The 20,616-nt window shown below is 43.0% G+C and overlaps 1 protein-coding gene across 4 annotated transcripts in view; it reads right to left on the bottom strand.

Moving 5' to 3' along the window:
- Positions 1–20,616, bottom strand: part of VPS35L (VPS35 endosomal protein sorting factor like) — a 143,416-nt gene that overhangs the window by 92,578 nt on the left and 30,222 nt on the right. For all 4 annotated transcript variants that reach the window (XM_061152945.1, XM_061152946.1, XM_061152942.1 and 1 more), the window contains 3 exons: positions 17,657–17,785; positions 11,872–11,956; positions 2,883–2,942 (listed from right to left, as the gene is read on the bottom strand). In XM_061152945.1, the coding sequence (XP_061008928.1) occupies positions 2,883–2,942; positions 11,872–11,956; positions 17,657–17,785 (274 nt within the window). The remainder of the gene's footprint in view (positions 1–2,882; positions 2,943–11,871; positions 11,957–17,656; positions 17,786–20,616) is intronic.

Genomic DNA, 20,616 nt, shown 5'->3' with positions numbered 1-20,616 from the left:
TTTGGTTCTCTTCCATTTGCCAAGTCTCAACCCTGGCAGTGAGATGTCTTTTTACATAACAGGGCTTATAGGGGTGCCATGTCATCTTAATACAATGACCTGAAAGGCCAGGTCAGTTAAGGACACTCCTTACCCAGGGGCGGCTGTATCAGCCACAGGGAAAACCAAAGACAGAAATGCCCACAGCTAATGAGGAGACCCACAACACAAGAAACCCAAGTTACTCATCCCAAGATGGAAATGAAATTGTTTTACCCTTGGAGTATAAGCTCTCTTCACTCATATGCTGAATGAAGAAATGTTGGGGGAAAATTACCATATCTAGCAGCACGTACTTTCTGTGAAGCCAAAGGACCTCAGTATCTTTCTAGACTGGTAGGAGCTATGCTTTAGTTAAAGCTCCTGAAGGTAAAGGGCTCAAATACTAAGATCACAGTCTGAACTTGATTCAAATGGAAAGAATCAGTACACACGCCACCAGACTTCTCTCTACACATAATTTCTTTAGGCAGAATTCTGCATAGTAGATTTCAAAAGTTTTCTTTATAATTATTGTTAACAGGCATCCCCAAGATTAAAGACATTTTTGAGAAAAGTTTGCCCTCTCCTTTTCAGGTTCTAGGAAACAGAAGATATATGCAGATAAAAGATTTTAACTGAAAGGGGAGAAATGAAATTATTTTCAAGAAAACAAAAGCCCAATTCAAGGTTAAAAAACAAGAAGTATTTGGGGAGGCATGAATTTAGTAATAAACATGCTAACACATTTAGACAAGAACTAAAAGTGAATATGAAAATAGTCTTTTATTTTGAACTTTTATAGTTTTATAGTTCAAGTAGGGAGAAAGCTATTAGTAATTCTTCCTTGAGTGCATTCGTACTAAGTTGCTTTAGTGGTGTTGGACTCTTTGGGACCCTATGGACCCATCAGGCCCTCTGTCCATGAGATTTTCCAGGCACTAATACTGGAGTGGGTTGCCATGCCCTCCGCCAGAGGATCTTCCCAACCCAGGGATCGAACCTGCATCTCTTACATCCCCTGTATTGGCAGGCGAGTTTTTACCAGTAGACCCACCTGGGAAGCCCAGTTTTTCCTTAACTAGCCCCAAAATGTTGTTTGTATGGTTAGTGAAGGACAGGAAGGAAAACTATTGTAGTAGGTATGAACATAAATGTCCCTAGGGGCCAGACAGGTGATCTAAACATTTCTAATCAGTTAGGTATACAACAATAGGAAGAAGTAGAAACTATACCAAATAGCATTTTAAAAAATACTCTTGTAGCCAAAGAAAACAGCTAACTGGGTTTAATTCTGCCTGCGGGCTGAGAGTTTACTGCTGCTGATAGAGCACATGGAAGAAACACTGGCAAGTGTAAAACAAATGCACCAGATTTGCCAAATCCTTAAGCTGACAGAGAAGGCCTTTCCATCAGGCTGGCCCCTGCCTCCCAGTCCTCAGAAGCCTAGAATGTGTGAGGAGCTGTTAAAAACCACTGCAGGTGGGAATGTGGTGGAGGGGAGGGTGTAGTGCAGTGCTACCCAATGGAAATGCCATGTGAGCCCCATGCAAAGAGCTAAAACAAAGACGTGTAATTTTAAATATACTTCATTTAATCTAATTCATCTAAATATTATTTCAATATGTAAACATGTAAACTTAAAAATTAGTGAGATACTTCATGGTCTCTTATTTGCATTAAGCCTCTGAAATCCAACTTTTTTTTTTTTTTTAATACTCACAGCATATCTCAGTTTGGCCTGGTCAATCTCTGGTGCACAAGAGCCTCATGCGACCAAGTGGCCACCATACCGGATGGTGCAGGTCCAGCACTGAGAGCCAGGCTCTCACTTGCTGGTGGCAGGGCTGGTCCAAGTTCCTGGCTCTTTCCCACTGGGTGGGCCCCCCCTAAAATGAGACGAGGCGATTCCAAAGAGCTTTTCTAGCCCTAAAGGTCTGTAGAGTTCTGTCTTGCTTTCTGAGAAATGTGCATATTAACTAGTTTTAACAACACAGATGATGGAAGGAAGGAAAAGAAGGAAACAGAAAGAGAAGAGAGAAAAAAAGAGACAATAAAAGAAACAGCAAAAGACAAAGAGACGCAGAGAGAGAAAGACAAAAAAAAAAAGAAAAAGAAAACCAGAAAGACAAGACAGATTAACAGACAAAAAGAAAAGTCAAATTACAGGTCTGTCTGATACCATCTCTTCATCCTCCAGGGAAGCAGGAGAAGGTGGGATAAAAGTGAAGACAGCCTGTTGCTCTAACTTGAAGAGATGAGCGCGCTTCCTCCCAGCAGTGCTAGGAACTCAGGAGGAGGAGTAAGAGAAAACGGATGCTGTTGCTTAGAGTCCATACTGCTAGCCTCACTGTCATCTTTCGTTTATAGGACAAAATAAATTTGTGGTCTCACTGTCCCATTATAACCTCCTGAGAGTTCAAAATTGAGCAGCAATAAATTTAATGCAAACATCACTTGGGCATATACTGTAGATTCAAAGCATCTGTTATTATTGATTTATTTGACATTGTTCTTTAATATAAAATTAGCTCTACAAAGCAATTTTCTTCTCAGGAAAGATATATAGGGAAAATATTAAAATGTCAAGCAGCAGAGAAATTTAAGTTGGTATTAAAGTTCAGTTGAATCTAATCACAGGACCTTTTCATTCTTGCAGATCCAAATTACTTGCTCAAATCCCTAGCTAGGCAGTTGGAAAAATCTTCTTTTCAAAGACTGAGATGATCAGAAAACTGTAACAGTGTTTCTTTAACTTTTAACACACAAAAAACTTCAGGTCTCAATAAATCCTGACTTGATATAAACCTTCTAACCCTGACTTGAGGGCAGAACGAAAACCGCTGAAACAGCTATGATGTTACCTGGTAAGACGCTGCGGTTATCCACACACATGGAAAAGATACGCTCGTACACCAGCTTCCCTGGGGAGAAAAGGACAGATGGTGTTAGCAACATGCCTTCAGGTGCAAACACTAAATTAACATTTCTTAATTAGGGACAGAGATGGTGACGTCGCCAGGGTGAGCTTCAACTTGTGGGAGTGTGCTGCCATCTGGTGGCCCAAACTTTTAAGCCATGATTCTTTCAGATTTTAATTAAAACAGGGAACTCAGACTTTCTGTGAAGAGGCAGAAAAGTGACCCTTCACTTACGCCAGGCAAAATAAGTCAGACAGAGAAAGACAAATACTGTCTTTCACTTACATGATTTCACTTATGTGTGAAATCTAAAAACAAACAAACTAACTAACAGAGAGTAATAGACACAAAGAACAAACAGGTGGTTGCCAGGGAGGAGGGGAAGGAGAGAAACAGTGAGAGAGAAATGAGTCGTGTGTATGAAATATAGTTACAGGGAATATAGTCAATAACTACGTATTATCTTTATATCATGACAAATACCACTTATTGTGGTGATCATTGTGAAATCACTGTGTTATATAACAGGAACTAACACAGGTCAGTCATACTTCAAAAAGAAACAAGCAGAGCCTGGGATCTACAGGCTCTGTGGTGGGGTCAATGGCGACCCCCAAGAGGGCTTACGCCAAGGGACGCCTTCCAGGACTGCAGCGGCCAGTACCCATCCCCGAGGCAAGCCACCTTCTCCGAGGTCTCCACAGGAGACTCTCCAACACTAGCAGGCATATCTGATAGGCTGAGAGTGAAAGTGTTAGCCACTTAGTTGTGTCCAACTCTTTGCAACCCCATGGACTGTAGCCCAACAGGCTCCTCTGTCCATGGAATTCTCCAGATAAGAATACTGGAGTGGGTTGCCATTTCCTTCTCCAGGGGATCTTCCCAACCCAGGGATCAAACCCAAATCTGCACTGCAGGCGGATTCTTTACCACTGAGCCACCAGGGAAGGCTCTAAGGCACTTGTGGAACATAGACCTTGCCTCTGGGAACTTCTGGGGAGAATTTTAATTGGAAGAATGTGCAGGAAACACATGATGTCTGTGTCCCTCTAGGAACTGGCAGGGTCAGTGTCAAAGTAAGGTGCTCAGAATATGTTAACTGTTGTCACTATTGTTGACATCGATCTCTTGTTGTTGACAAGAGATCAAAATATGCTTGTGTGGAGTCTGTCCTCAGAGGTTCTAATGTAAATGGTCTGGGGCACAGCTTGACCATTGGAAGTGTTCTTAAAGCTCTCTAGGTATGTAACTTAAGATGAGAACCACAGCCCCAAACCATGGATTCAATTTAGAAGTTCCCAGGAAGCCCCAGGGATTCAGCCCCGGTTCTCAAAGCTACCTGCCTTTGACCTCCTGGCAGGAAGCATTTGGCTACCTGCAGTCACAGCCTCTCCAAGGCAGCCACACCTGCCGAGAGAGGCCTCCTGAGATGAGCACAGAACTCCGAGCGCTGGGACTGCATGCTCAGAGCACAGCGGGCCACACTGGGCGGCCATGTGACTTACACCTCCTCAGGGTGTGGACCCGACTTCAGTGGACCCAATGCCTTTACTCCTCCACAAAAAGCTTACCATCTCTCCAAAACCGGCCTTCTTTTTAAAAAAAAAAAGAGGGAGAGAGAGAGATTTTTGTATTTCACCTTCATATTCTAAGGGGCCTTTAACTACTAAACCATTTTTGGCCAAAAGAGCTTGGTGAACATTTGTTTTCCTTCGTTACCTTCAGTTCAGTTCAGTCGCTCAGTAGTGTCTGACTCTTTGCGACCCCACAAACCACAGCATGCCTGGCCTCCCTGTCCATCACCAACTCCCAGAGTTCATGCAAACTCATGTCCATTGAGTTGGTGATGCCATCCAACCATCTCATCCTCTGTCATCCCCTTCTCCTTCTGCCCTCAATCTTTCCCAGCATCAGGGTCTTTTCAAATGAGTCAACTTTTCACATCAGGTGGCCAAAGTATTGGAGTTTCAGCTTCAACATCATTGTTGAGTTTCAACTTCAACATCACTGTTAAGTTAGTGGATAACTATTTTGAGAAATAACACCTGATCCTAGATTCCTTTCCTTTCTTGATTCACTGTCTTATAAATCAAGGACACTGAAATACAAGAAATCAGTAACAACAGTGACAACAGTTAATATTTTCGGAGCACCTTACTTTGACACTGACCCTGCCAGTTCCTGGAGGGACACAGACATCATGTGTTTCCTGCACATTCTCCCAATTAAAATTCTCCCCAGAAGTTCCCAGAGGCAAGGTCTATGTTCCACAAGTGAAGTTGTGGGAACTTCACAATGGGAAGTTACATTTCCCATTCCACAAGTGAAGAGACCAAGGCTCGGGTTCACACCACCCTGGAGGAGAGGCAAGGAATGCAGGCAGAGAGACGCCAGAGCCCAGGCCCCAGCTCGGCACTCACGGCCTCCAGGGAAGTCCCAGCGAAAGCACCACCGCCGCGCCTGCGCACTGCAGACGCCCAGGGCGGCGTCCCGCATCCCTGCCCAGCTAGATGCTCCCGCGCTCCATCAGCCTCCTCCGCCACCACAAACCACCTGCCACCTGCCCCCCAACAGTTAGCACGTGTTCCTGTGGAGCCGAGGGTAGCAGTGACACATGCACAATGGACCTCAGCACTCCGAGCAGCCACTCAAGCAAGGCCAGTCCCACCCCCTTTGTAAAAGGTGAAAGCTGCTCTCTAGCCCCAAAGCGTGACAGTGTCCTCCGGCCCCTGCACACGCAGGCTGCCTCGCAGGCCTGAGGAAAGCTACTCACAACAGATCCAGACAAGGGTGCCTCCGGGAACCCTTTGCATAGCTGAAACATGCCCACTGTTCCAAATTCAAAAAGGCTATAGGAGGTAGCGAATGAAGCTTCTGTCTTAGCCCTTCCCATCCAGCTCACTGCCTGGACCACCTTTGTTTGTGGGGGATTGGGGGCGGGGAGACACTTTTACTAGTTTCTTGAGTATCCTTCTAATGTTTCTTTAGGCAAACACAAGTGACAACAAGCACGTGTTCTAACTTTTCCTCCTCTTACACAAAAAGGAACATACTCTCATAGCTGTTCTGCATCTTGAGTTTTTCACCCAGTGACATGACCTGGGTACTTCCCACACCGGAACACAGCACGGCTTCACTCCTCAGAGGCTCCCGGTGCTGCGGTGCACGGACGTGTCACCTTCTGTCTAACTGGTCCCCTCTGGACGGTCACTTGGGTTGCTGGGATGAATTCCCAGAGGTGAGTTGCTGGGTCAAAGCTACCCGCAGTTGTAGTTTTCATAGAGAGAATTCCCCCCATAAACCAAGTGTAAGAGAAATAAAGCAGGTGCTCTGACTGCTCAGTGAGAACTCAATTTGAGCCCCAGCGCTGCCACTCATTACCTTGGGGAAGTGGACGAGCTGCTTTACTTCCTTGTGCCTCAACCTCCTCATCTGTGAAGTGGGGATAATCATAGACCCTGCCTCATAGAGCTGTTACAAAGATGGTGTGACTGAGTATCACTAAAGAACCTAAAACAGTCAGGCCCAAAGAACACCCTTATTTGCTGAGGGTTCCTCACCGTTATTCTCAACCCCTAGCCCAGCTAATTCCTAGGACACAGCAAGGACAGCAGGCATCTACACCATACTTCAGTCCTTCTGGCTGAGGTATGGGATTGGGCTGCTACCACAGAGGCTGACAGAATGACTGCCCCGAACTCTCACAGAGTTAATGTCTGGATCTGGCCAGGCTTGCGGGCTCATCAGCCTCTTGGAACTTGTCTCGCCCAGGGATGCTGACTCAGGCAAAAGAGACTTGCAGGAGGCTGGCGAGGAAAACCAGAAGGTCAATGTGTCAATTCGCCATGAGAACAGAACCGTCAGGAGAAACAGACACAGCCACCAGCCTCTCTGGCTGACTGATACGCTTGCTCCCTAAAGGCAAGCTGGGCATGAGGACAAGCTGAGGCCCAAGGGGTGTGTAATTGATGTCTATTCTGAGAGCCTAAAGCACCCGTCTGTCCTGGATCACTTCCTCCCCATCCCCACTGCCTCCCCGGGTCCCTGCCACCCTCATTTTTCACCTGAAAGTTTGCACTGGACTCACAACTGGGCCCCTTGCTCCACCCTTGCCCGACAATCTAGTCTCAACACAGCAGTCAGAGGAAGCACATTAAAATCTAAATCAGAACTTGCACTTACTCTACATAACACCTCAGTGGCTCCTCATGTCCTCCGGGTCAAAGCCCAAGTCGTTTCAACGGCCTACACAGCCCACCAGGTTTCTAGCCATGTCCCCATCCCCACTCACCACCACTCAACAACGCCTGCAGAAATCCTGGCCTCAATTCTCCAAACCTGCCAGGACTGCTCCTACCCCAGGGCCTTTGCACTGGCTGTTCCTTGGTCCTAACTGGCCCCAAGTTGCCAGCATGTGGTTCATCTCTCATGTACTTCAGTACTTGCTCACACATCAACTTCTCAGTGAGGCCGCCTCCGACCACCCTATTTAAAAGTGTAGTCCATACGACTCAGATGGCACCATTTACTATTAACTTTTTGTTATATTTCCATTTAGTCATGTCTGTGTGTGTATGTTATAAAATTATATGTATTAATAAAATTTACCACCTGAAAAAAAAGAAGTGTAGTCCACCCCTACCCACTGCTCTGGTTTGGGGTTTTTTCCCCTCCATAGCACCAGTCCTCATCTAATATACAATCGGGTTTATTTATGTATTCTGTGAATCTCCTCTTTGTGGCACAGCCCACAAATGCCTGGATTTTTGTTTCCTATTTGCTGACATCCTCAGCACCCAGCAGAGCGCCCAACACCACCTCCCCAATCATCTGAACCCTAAGATCCTAGACATCTCTTCCTGGCTCAGTTAGCTCCCATTCCCTTTTCTCCTGCAAAGAGCATCAACCTTTCTTCTTTGGGGTATCCCAGCTCTGTATTATCTGCATATTCCCTCCTCCAGAGCCCATAACTGGCTCAGGGACTGACGAGTGATCCAAGCCAGACCAATGAGATGAATTCCAAGACTTCTGCTGCAAAGGGTGGATAGAATTTCCTTCCTTCTCCTGGGACTACTAGCAGCAAAGCTGGTAGAAGCTGGGGACACCTTGTGGAGCTTGAGAATGAAGTCAATCCAAGAAAAAGTACTAGAAAAAGCCACAGCTCTGAAGATATTGGTTGAGTTCTTAAATCCAGCTGTACCGGAAGCCAGAAATGACCCCTGGACATTTCAACATAAGCCAATAAATACCCTCCCGTCTCCAAGACTAGTATGAGTTAGTTTCTCTATCACTTGTTCCAGTTAATACACTCAGTTCCTCGGTCTCCTACACAGAAATATACAGTCTCTCTGAATAACATTTTGTTTCCTAACACATTTGATGGTCAACACCGAATTCAAACTGATTATATTCTTTGCAGCCAAAGATGGAGAAGTTCTATACAGTCAGCAAAAACAAGACCGGGAGCTGACTGTGGCTCAGATCATGAACTCCTTATTGCCAAATTCAGACTGAAATTGAAGAAAGTAGGGAAAACCACTGGACCATTCAGGTATGACTTAAATCAAATCCCTTTTATGATTATACAGTGGAAGTGAGAAATAGATTTAAGGGACTAGATCTGACAGACAGAGTGCCTGATGAACTATGGATGGAGGTTCGTGACACTGTACAGGAGACAGGGATTAAGACCATCCCCACGGAAAAGAAATGCAAAAAAGCAAAATGGTTGTCCGAGGAGGCCTTACAAATAGCTGTGAAAAGAAGAGAAGTGAAAAGCAAAGGAGAAAAGGAAAGATATTCCCATATGAATGCAGAGTTCCAAAGAATAGCCAGGAGAGATAAGAAAGCCTTCCTCAGCAATCAATACAAAGAAATAGAGGAAAACAACAGAATGGGAAAGACTAGAGATCTCTTCAAGAAAATTAGAGATACCAAGGGAATATTTCATGCAAAGTTGGCTCAATAAAGGACAGAAATGATATGGACCTAACAGAAGCAGAATATATTAAGAAGAGGTGGCAAGAATACACAGAAGAACTAGACAAAAAGATCTTAATGACCCAGATAATCACAATGGTGTGATCACTCACCTAGAGCCAGACATCCTGGAATGTGAATTCAAGTAGGCCTCAGAAAGCATCACTACGAACAAAGCTAGTGGAGGTGATGGAATTCCAGTTGAGCTATTTCAAATCCTAAAAGATGATGCTGTCAAAGTGCTGCACTCAATATGCCAGCATATTTGGAAAACTCAACAGTGGCCACAGGACTGGAAAAGGTCAGTTTTCATTCCAAGCCCAAAGAAAGGCAATCCCAAAGAATGCTCAAACTACCGCACAATTGCACTCATCTCACACACGAGCAAAGTAATGCTCAAAATTCTCCAAGCCAGGCTTCAGCAATACGTGAACTGTGAACTTCCAGATGTTCAAGCTGGTTTTAGAAAAGGCAGAGGAACCAGAGATCAAATTGGATCATCCACTGGATCATCGAAAAAACAAGAGTTCCAGAAAAACGTCTATTTCTGCTTTATTGACTATGCCAAAGCCATTGACTGTGTGGATCACAATAAACTGTGGAAAATTTTAAAAGAGATGGGAATACCAGACCATCTGACCTGTCTCTTGAGAAACCTGTATGCAGGTCAGGAAGCAACAGTTAGAACTGGACATGGAACAACAGACTGGTTCCAAATAGGAAAAGAAGTAGGTCAAGGCTGTATAATGTCACCCTGCTTATTTAACTTATATGCAGAGTACATCATGAGAAACACTGGGGGGGAAGAAGCACAAGCTGGAATCAAGATTGCCGGGAGAAATATCAATAACCTCAGATATGCAGACGACACCACCCTTATGGCAGAAAGTGAAGAGGAACTAAAAAGCCTCTTGATGAAAGTGAAGGAGGAGAGTGGAAAAAGTTGGCTTAAAGCTCAACATTCAAAAAACAAAGATCATGGCATCTGGTCCCATCACTTCATGGCAAATAGATGGGGAAACAGTGGAAATAGTGTCAAACTTTATTTTTTGGGGCTCCAAAATCACTGCAGATGTTGACTGCAGCCATGAAATTAAAAGACGCTTACTCCTTGGAAGGAAAGTTATGACCAACCTAGATGGCATTTTAAAAAGCAGAGACATTACTTTGCCAACAAAGGTCCATCTAGTCAAGGTTATGGTTTTTCCGGTAGTCACGCATGGATATGAGAGCTGGACTGTGAAGAAAGCTGAGCGCCGAAGAATTGATGCTTTTGAACTGTGGTGTTGGAGAAGACCTGAGAATCCCTTGGACTGCAAGAATCGAACAAGTCCATCCTAAAGGAGATCAGTCCTGGGTGTTCATTGGAAGGACTGACACTGAAGCTGAAACTCCAATACTTTGGCCACCGCATTCCAAGAGTTGACTCACTGGAAAAGACCCTAATGCTGGGAAGGATTGGGGGCAGGAGGAGAAGAGGATGACAGAGGATGAGATGGCTGGATGGCATCACTGACTCAATGGTCATGGGTTTGAGTAAACTCCGGGAGTTGGTGATGGACAGGGAGGCCTGGCGTGCTGCGATTCATGGGGTTGCAAAGAGTTGGACACAACTGAGTGACTGAACTGAATACATTTGACCTTTTAGTAGGTTACAATCTAGACTTGCCAGTTTGGGAGCCCACTGGCAAGACAGCTAAGGTTATGTGCCAACCTCCTCAGCGTTCAGTTCTCAGGAGACTGTCTCCTAGTTCTTGCGGGGCACCTCACTGCTGAGCGTCAAATACGGCCCACAGGCTGCATGTCTGGGCAAACTGCTAATGGCATGATGTCTTGGCCATTGACCATCACAAGCAGCATGGAAACCTCCAGTTTCTCCACGGGACTCCTGGTTAATCTCTTCCGTCTAGATCTCTCTGCTGGGCTCCCAAAGATCATTTGGCTTGAGGGGTGGAGCATGCGACAAGGGGCAGCCACAGTGATGCAGGAAGACCTCACAGGAGCTGCAGCCATCACCCACAGGGCAGAGACGGGCGGCTTAGACTAAGGTTTCAACAGAGAAGACAGAAAAGTGGAGTACTGGGGAGAAACTGAGGAGGCCAAAGTGAAGAACTTGGTGATGGACTGTACATGGGGCATGGCGAGAAGATGCTCAGATTTCCAGAGTGGGCAACAGGGTGCCTGGTGCCACCATTCCCTAGGACAGAAACCCAGCGTGGGTGGGCACGGGCTGGGAAGAGGTGCTGCGCTCAGTTCTGAACAAAGTGGGTTCCAGATGCCACGAGCTGGCTGGCAATGGATCAAGGCCCAGACAGGACGTGTGCTCCCCAGCCCGCCTCGCTTCGCTCACTCACCTTACTAGCCTATCAGAAGGTGAGAAGCAAGTAATTTAAGATTCTTTCTGGAGGAGGAAATGGCAACCCACTCCAGTATTCTTGCCTGGGAAATGACCTGGGCAGAGAAGCCGGGTGGGCTACAGTCCGTCTACAAGGAGGTCACAAGGAGTCAGGCACAACTGAGCAAATGCGTGCATGAGCACGCACATGTGCACATGCACACACACACACCTATATAGAAAGCAGACAGCTAATGGGAACCTGCTGTGAGCACGGGGCCTCTACCCACTGCTCTGTGGTGACTTAAAACAGGAAGGAACCCTGGGAAAGAGTGGATACATGTAAATGTGTAGCCGATCTGCTTTGCCGCAGAGAAGAAACAAGCACAACGTCGCAAAGCAGCTACACTCCAATAAAAATTAAGTTAAAAAAATAAACTTCTTTCAGAAACAGCACTCTTATTAATAAGCAAGGGTAAGGGTGGGGGTTTTGATTTCCCTCATGTCTCACCTCAAAACTGCAACCACAACGGAACCTATTTTAAAACAACTCAACCGTCCAACTTTCGGCAAAACAAACTACTTCTTAGATTTAAGATGAATAAGACTAGTACTTACCAAATGTATCAAGTATGTCAGTGATAAGGACAAATTTGCTTGGGTAGAATTGAATAACACTTGTGTCCGAAAGAAGCTTTGAGCACTAGAAAAAAAGAAGAGAAAAGTCACTCGGTCGTGTCTGGCTGGGTTGAAACACTCCAAGCCTGGAAAGTAAAGGGTTTCTACAGACAAGTGCAGGTTTTTACGATGGGCCAGGCCTGGTGCCAGTCTCTGGAGGCATAATTATAAGAAATACCACTGTGTTTTTGACAATGGGAATCGACTCTGCTCACAAAAGAGCCTCTTAAGGAAAGGCACCATCACCTCCCTCCAGAAAAGCCACAACTCAGGAATCTTGTCCAGAGGGTCCGAACCAGGATCAGTATGTAGTCACCAGGAAAGTCAACCAGCATCCTTGCAGGTGACTCCATCTTTTCAGTATGGCCTCCTCTGGTTTATTTCATGATAGTCTTGATTCTTAAATGTGCTTTTCTAAGAAATGACCCCATAGGTAAACCTCCAGGGCTTCTTAAAGTAGCATCTATTATTTATACTCACTCTTAAATTTCCTTCTAAAAGGAAACTTGACAAGTTTCAAAGAGTTACATGTTTCTCTGGAACTGTGCTCTGCAACACCAGGAACATTTTGGGTTTGCAGGAAATTGCTCAATCCCTCCACCATCACCTGTGCCAGAAGGCCACTGACATGTTCAGGACTTAAAACAGAAGAACAGAGCCACACAACGTGGCCCCGAACACCCCAGATGAAGTCATCTTGCATAATCAAAAACAAAAATCTATCTCTACTTTGAAGAATACAAAGTAATACCCTGAAGTCTTTACAGATTCAAAAGTCTGGATAAGGAACTAGATAACCTTGCCATAGTTTATCAGAGATAAAAAATGTCCTGTAAAAACCAAAACTATTTGGACATTTACAAAGAGTCCTTTCATATGTATGCACTTTCAATGTGCAGTGAATGGCTAGAAAGTTCATCTTATCAAGGATGTAGACTGACATGTGTTTTCAGTTTGGCTTTGTTACCCAATATCTAAATTATTAGATTTATCAAGTTTCTCTTTAGCATTATATAATTAAAAGTAAACAATGTGTCCAATTTGTGAAGCAACCTCTCATAGCCCAAATGTTATTTGGGGTTTGGAGGCGAGGGGAACGTTAAGCTGTGAAAACAATGGCATTGACACCAAGTGTGGCATTTGTATATACACAGAACTCCATTTCCTGACACCTTGCTTTATATTTCTCACATGCCCTTTATGAGAGCTCCAACCTAAACAATTACCCCATGAGACTTCCGGGCTTGGAAGAAACAAATAGCTCTGAATCTTAGAGACTGTTTATAGTACACAGCGCTTGGTTCCTAGGGATGTGACATCTCCCGAGTTTCTACCAGAGCCCCTCAGAGATGAGTTACTGCCCGTGGTGAGGAGGGAGGGAGAGAGAATTCAAACAGAAGATTTCAAATTAAACACAGCTGGCGATTCCCAACACTGCATTGATTTTGTCTCCCAAGCTGGTGTCACAGAGTATAAGGTTTTTTAATCCAAAGTTGAAGTCATAATAATGCTGTAAATTGAAGTCACTATTTTGAAGATTCCACAGCTATTTTTTTAAAGCTTTGCTGCAGTTTCCTAAACTAATAAAAATCAGACACCCCATGGTACATATTAAAAACAGAGTCCCTGCTCCTCTCCAAACCTACCAGTCAAAACCACCTGTGGAGGCATCAGGGAATCAGCATTTCAAGCAAGGGCTCCAGGTGCTGCAGGGACACAAGCCCAGGACACACTGGGCCCGTGAAATCCACCGTCTGCACTACCCTCTGAGCGGAATAAGCATTCTACAAACCAGGGGTTCTCAGCTTCAGAACAACCTGGGGGACTTCATGTAGTAACAGTGCCTGGGATTCTGATCAAGCAGCTCCAGTGTTCAGCTTGGAAAACAGGATTTCTTAATGCTCCCAAGTGATTCTAATGTGCAGCCAAGGTTGAGAACCATTGTTATAAACATTTCCTGAGCAAGTGAGACTGGTCAATTACCTGCCTGAAATACTTGCCATCGAATTTATCAACACTGCAGAAAAAATACTAAAGGAATGTTTTTCATTTGTTGCCAATTAGTGATATCCTAGAAGGAAACTAACAATTTCAAAAACTAAGTTGGAATTAAAAAACAAAAGTTTGAACCAAAGCAAATGAATAAATTAAAAGATAACTTATCATTGAGTACTGAGAAAGTATGACTAAATGGATGAATGGATGGATGGATGGGAGGAAAGAAGGAAGAAAGCAGACTAATCAGAGGACAATTATTGCCTAGAACATATATTTTTTAAATCCTAAAAATCCTCCAACTAATAAAAAAAATTTAAAAAAATAAATAAATAAATAAATCCTAAAAATCAGTAAGAAAGATACAAACAACATAATGGAAAAATGAGCAAAAGGAATCAACAAAAGGCATCTTACAGAAAAAGAAACCCCAGAGGCCAATAAACATTTAAAGAGATGCTCAATCTTATTATAATCAGGGAATTGTAAATTAAAATCACAATAAAATATGATTTTATTACCTCCTAAATTAGAAAAATTAAAATAGGAAGTCTGCTCATACCAAATGTTGGTAGGCTGCTGAATAGCACAGACTCTCACACTCTGTCACTATCGCGCAGGCTGGCACAGCTACTGCAGAACATAACTTGGCATCATCTGGAAAAGTGGATGAGGCACACACCATACACCTGAGCGATTCTACTGTTAGGTATGGGCCCTCATTAGAGAAACACTTTACATGGTCACCAGCAGACATGACTAGTGTTCACACGGTTCATAACACTGAAAAAGGAAAAAGAAAAGGAAAGAACTAGACCCTCATCAACAGAAAGAATGATACATAATTTATGCATCAGTAGATTAATTCTGGTTCAAATGGCAAATCTCTTCATCTGATCTATAGGGTCAGTACAATCCCTATTAAAATCTCAGAAGGTTTTTTCTTTCTTTTTGTTTTTTGGTAGAAATTGATCCTAAAAATTCATATGGATACACAAAAGACCCAAAAGAGCCAAAACAATTTTGAAAAAGAAGAAAAAGTTAAAACACTTATACTACCTAGTTCCAAAACTTACCATAAAGCTATAGATTAAGACAGGTGGTACTGGTTTAAGGACAAACTTAGAGATCTATGGATTAGAATTGAGAGTTCAGAAATAAACCCTTACATTTATGGCCAACTGACTTGACAAAGACGCCAAGATAAGTCAATAGGAAAAAGTCTTTTCAGCAAATGCTGCTGAGACAACTGGATATCCATAAGCAAAAAGAAATAAATTTAGACACTCACACTATACATACAACATAATAATTCAAAATGGACCATAAACCTAGATGTAAGAGCTAAAACTATAAAACTCTGTAGAAGAAAATAGGAAGAAATTCTCATGACCCTGGGTTATGCAAACAGTTCTTGGATACAACTCCAAAAGCATGGGCCAAAAAGAAGAAACTGATAAAAAGAACTTCAAAAACTTCTACATTTCAAAAGATACCATTATGAAAATGAAAAGACAAGCCACAGACTAGGAGAAAAATACATGTACATCATGTATTTGATAAAGAATTTATATCACAGATAAAAAATTGTTACAACTCAGTCAAGAAGATAAACAAAATGACTTTTTAAATAGGCAAGTCTTGAATGGACAGTTCACTAAAGAAGATATAAAAATGACCAATAAACATGAAAAGATGCTCAATATCATTAGTCAGGTGGGATATGCAAATTAAAACAGCATGGGCTACCTCTTCACACCCAATCAGATGGCTATAATCAAAGAGACGGAAAATAATGAAACAAGTGATGGAGAAGATATGGAGGAGCTGGAATCCTCGTACACTGCTGGTGGGAATGCGAATGGTGCAGCCGTTTTGGAAAGCAAACTGGCCATTCCTCAAAAAAGGTAAACATAAACTTACCATAGTATTTAGCAATTCCATTCCTAGGAATCTATCCAAGAAAAATGAAAATATATGTCCACAGGAAGACTTGTATCCAACTGTGAACAGCAGCATTATTCATAATGGCCAGAGTGGAAACAACCTAAATGGCCACCAACTTACTAATAGGTAACAAAAATGTGGTTATGCCTTCAGTGGAAAACTATTCTGCAGTTAAAAAAAAAGTGCTGATATAACAACATGGATAAACATCAAAAACATGGTAAGTGAAAGAAGCCAGAGGCAAAAGATTACATCCTGAATGACCCCACATACATGAAATGTCCAGGAAAGGTAAATTCACAGAATCAGAAAGCAGATCTGTGGTTTTTCTGCAGCTGAAAGTGGCAGTAGCTATGAAAATGTTCTAAAACTGGACTGTGGAATAGCTGTGCAACTCTACAGACTTACTAAAAATTACTGAATTGTACATTTACAATGGTGAATTTTAGGACATGTAAATTATCTCAATAAAGTTGAAAAAACAAAACAAAGTAAAATCTTACTACAGAGCAAATAAGGGCAACTGTGCTCATTTCTCCATACTCTGTGCCTTCACTAGCTTTTTTGGATTAAGAAGCTAGTCTTTAAAGTACTGAAAGTCAAATAATTACTATTAACCAGATGTGGAGCTAATTAAACACTTTTATGGTTCTGTTCTTTGGCAAGACATGAATCAAATCTCCAGATGTAAAACTCTTAAAAGTCACAGTTCTGTGCTACAAAAGTCTATGGAGAGATGTTGCCAACAAAAATATTTTGAAGAAGCTCTTCATAGTGTAGATAATATTTTCTCACTTCAGCCACTCAGCAAGCAACCTCCATCATGTGCCTTCAGGATGAGAGAAACCTTCAGATATTTACTTTGTCAACTAACAACTGTGATGGAAGGGAAATGGGCTTGGGTTTGCCTCTATCATGAACACCAAAATAAATAGTACCTGCCATACAAAGTGTCATCCTAAATGCTTTCAAGTACTCAGTGTAAAGACTCTCAGACTCTAATCCTCCTCCAGAAAAAAAGGTAAGAAAACAAATGTCCCATTCCCATGACAAAACACAAGAATGAGAGCTAGTACTTCTGAACTAAAATATGGCTGTTCAGCAATTCTGTTACCTCTGCTCTGAAAGTCATAATGCATACATCATTCCTTGTATAGTGTACTTCTGGACTTGTTTTGCCAAGACAGGATGTTCTTATGATTCAAGAGACAGGATAAGCTGTTTTCCCTACAGAACTTGCTCTTGTGATCCAAAAGTTGTCATGGATCAACAAAAAGGACTCAACAAATGTACCTCTGACACTACAAACACATTGTCTGTGCCACATCATTATACAGAACATGACCCCGAAATGCATACGTCAAGAACATACAACCACTGGTCCCAAAGATACAAAGAAAATCTGGTCAAGAAAACCCAAAACACAGTTGCTCAATCTTTAGTCTATACAGATCATAAATGTGTCAGGGGCTGTAACAGGGCCAACGAACTGCACAACCCTGGGGGGACATAAGTAATTCTGTAATCCAGGGTGAAATTTCCTGGAATTGCACAGTGCATAATCTATACAGCTGCACGTGGTGGCCCTGGGATTAGCCATCTCATAAAAAACACTGATTCATAATCATTGACTTTCACAGGAGGTAGGTGAAAATGGAACAGGTGAAAAAATTAGGGTAGGACCCTGAAGGCAGGCCTCTGAAAACCCTAATTATCCACAAAGGAGTTTTACAAAGGAAATTCGGGGTGAGGGGGGGGCGGCGGCGGAATCACTCAACCTGACCTGGATGACTATTTTTAGAGCCTTCACTTTCTGGTCCGAGGCCCAGGCGTCCTTCAACGACTGGTTGAGCTCCTCTATGCGGTTCACATAATCCTGTTGAGTCAAATTCAAGAGCTCCTTTTGGGATCCCTGTGGGCAGAAAGTAGAAAGATACACGCACAGAAGAAAAACATTTTGGACTCCCCACCCCCATGAATATTAGCTGGGTTTTGATTTGTAGGTTGTCCTCATATCCCAAGCAAGATCGATAGTTCTGTCTTGTGATCAAAGAAGTTCTTTGAGTTTTCTGCAAAGGTAAGCAGATGACAATAATTGGGAGACTGGCCTGGAACATAAGTCAGACCTAAGCCCACTCCCAGCTCAGTTACATTCTAGCCATATGACTCGAGATCAGCTGCTTTCTTCTCTGAGTCTCCTCTGTGAACAGTGATAACAGGACTTACCTTTATTTAACACACAGTTAATGGGGCATGTTGTGCACTAGGCAAGTATGGTATACTAGATGTCCCAGATACAAAGTTGTGCAAAAAGACATTATTTTAGGACTAATGGTACAGAGGACAAGATGGACCCTAATACAGAGACAAATATTCAGGGAAACCAATTCTACGAAGATACATATCACAGTGTATCTAAATCTGAGGTGTCCATTGTAAGAAGCACAATTGTTCTATTTATCACTAAGGAAGACAAAATGCTGATGGTGGACATCCACCAATTGACAGACACAGCTCAATTTCAGGGATACGCCAATGTCGGGGAAAAGGTTCACCTTCGTCTAGACTGGTGGTCAAGAATGGTTTCCTGGAGCAAGTGACACTTGAAACAAATTCTCAGTGGGGTGCTGGTATTAACTAGGCGATGGAGGGGTATTAACTAGACCAAGAAGAGCGCATTCAGGATGGAGAGCAGACTCAGCAAAAACCCAGGGCAGAAGCGGGTGAGGTCATCACTTGGATGAAATAACAACATATGTGAAGACCAGTACCATTGGCACATAGTACATGCTTATTAATCCCTGGCTTATTGTTAAGATGCTGATTACACAGCTCACAGGAGTGAAGGTCATGCTAACAACCCACATGAGGAGCCCAGGAACCAAATCCTTTTTATATGAATGTTCCCTGGAATCCAAAGGGAAGAACTCTTTTTTTTTTTTTTTAATTGAAGTATAGCTAATTTACAACATTGAGTTCATTTCTGGCAAGGGTTCCATAGTGTAGTGGTTATCATGTCTGCTTTACAACACCGAGTTCACTTCTGGTGTACAGTAAGGTGATTCGTTTATATCACTTATGTGTATATATTCTTCATATTCTTTTCCATCATAGTTTATTCTAAGATACTGAGTATAGTTGCTTACTGTACTGTACAGTAAGTCCTTGTTGTTTCTCTATGTTATATACAGTAGTTTGTATCTGCTAGTCCTAAACTCCTAATTTATCCCCCCACCCTTTTCCCTTTGGTAACCGTTAAGTGGGGGAAAAAAAAGTTTTCTAAGTCTAGAGCTTGTTTTTGTTTTGCAAATAAGTTCATTTGTATTCATATTTTAGATTCCACATATAGGTGGTATCATATGATATTTATCTTTTTCTCCCTGACTTACTTCACTTAGTATGATAATCTTTTGGTCCATCCACACTGCTGCAAATGGTATTACTCAATCTTTTTATGGCTGAGTAGTATGCCATTGTGTATATATATATATATATATATATACCTCATTTTCTTTATCCATTCATCTGCTGGTGGATATTTACATTGCTTGCATGTCTTTGATATTGTAAATAGTGTTGCTATGAACGCTGGGGTGTATGTATCTTTTTGAATTAAGAGTTTTCTCCAGATACATACCCAGGAGTGGGATTGCTGGAACAACTCTTTATTAAAGAAATACAAGTAGGATGTTCAGGAAATGTGAACTGATCCCAGCTGGTCACTTGAACAGTGAGGTAGGATTCTCCCTGCCCCTCTGCTGTAGGAGGAACCACATGACTAGTCTGGACAAACGGAGGTGAACCGAGTTGCACGTGACCCTTCTGGGCCGAGGCAGTGACAAGTGACCCTATCTCCAGCTCTGCTGCTGACAACCCTGGAACCATCTGCTGAGACGGCAGCACCATGATGGTGGTATACCTGTCACCTACACTGGATGAGTAATGCGAGAAGAAATAAACCTTTGTTATATTAAGCCACTGAGACAGAGGGGTCATTTGTTTATAACCTTGCCTTGTCCTGACAAATATGCTATGTTAACCTGGAAGCCATGGGCAGCCAGCTGCTGCTGTAAGCAGGGAGAAGCAAGGCAACCAGTCTGCAGAAAAACAAACCGCACCCCCCCCTCAAAAAAAAAGGAGAACTAGGAAGAGTCTGGAGGCTACACAGAACCAAGAGAGACAGAAGATAGCTGCTGGGGTTCCGGGCGGTTTTTCAGTTTCTGGTTCCAGGCCTGTGTGCCCTTGTGTTCCGTGTACCCTTCAATACAGTCCTTATTTTCCACATAAACCAGTTCAAGTGAGTTTCAGATACTCGACAGACAACAGAGCTTTGATAAAACCCTTGGCATTTCCCTATCAGCCAAGGTTGGCTGGTGACATGCAGACTGGGGCTCTCAGGCACCCTAATTCAAAATGTCATTACTGAATTGAGAGATTAAAATATTGGACTATTAGACTCTGCTGAGCAGCTAACAATTCTAGTCTCAGGGCTAGAAGGACCCGGAAACCAGAGGCAAAATGTAGAACAGAGCAATGGCAACTGCTATGCCATGGAAAGAAAAAGTGAAAGTGAAGTTGCTCAGTCGTGTCCACCTCTTTGTGACCCCATGGACTATTACCTATCAGGTTCCTCTGTCCATGGGATTTTCCAGGCAAGAGTACTGGAGTGGGTTGCCATTTCCTTCTCCAGGGGATCTTCCCAACCCAGGGATTGAACCCAGGTCTCTCTCATTGCAGGCAGAC

The sequence above is a fragment of the Dama dama genome, chromosome 10 (genome assembly GCF_033118175.1).
Source record: "Dama dama isolate Ldn47 chromosome 10, ASM3311817v1, whole genome shotgun sequence".
Taxonomy (NCBI): Eukaryota; Metazoa; Chordata; class Mammalia; order Artiodactyla; family Cervidae; genus Dama; species Dama dama.
This window is presented reverse-complemented; position numbering and strand designations above follow the sequence as displayed.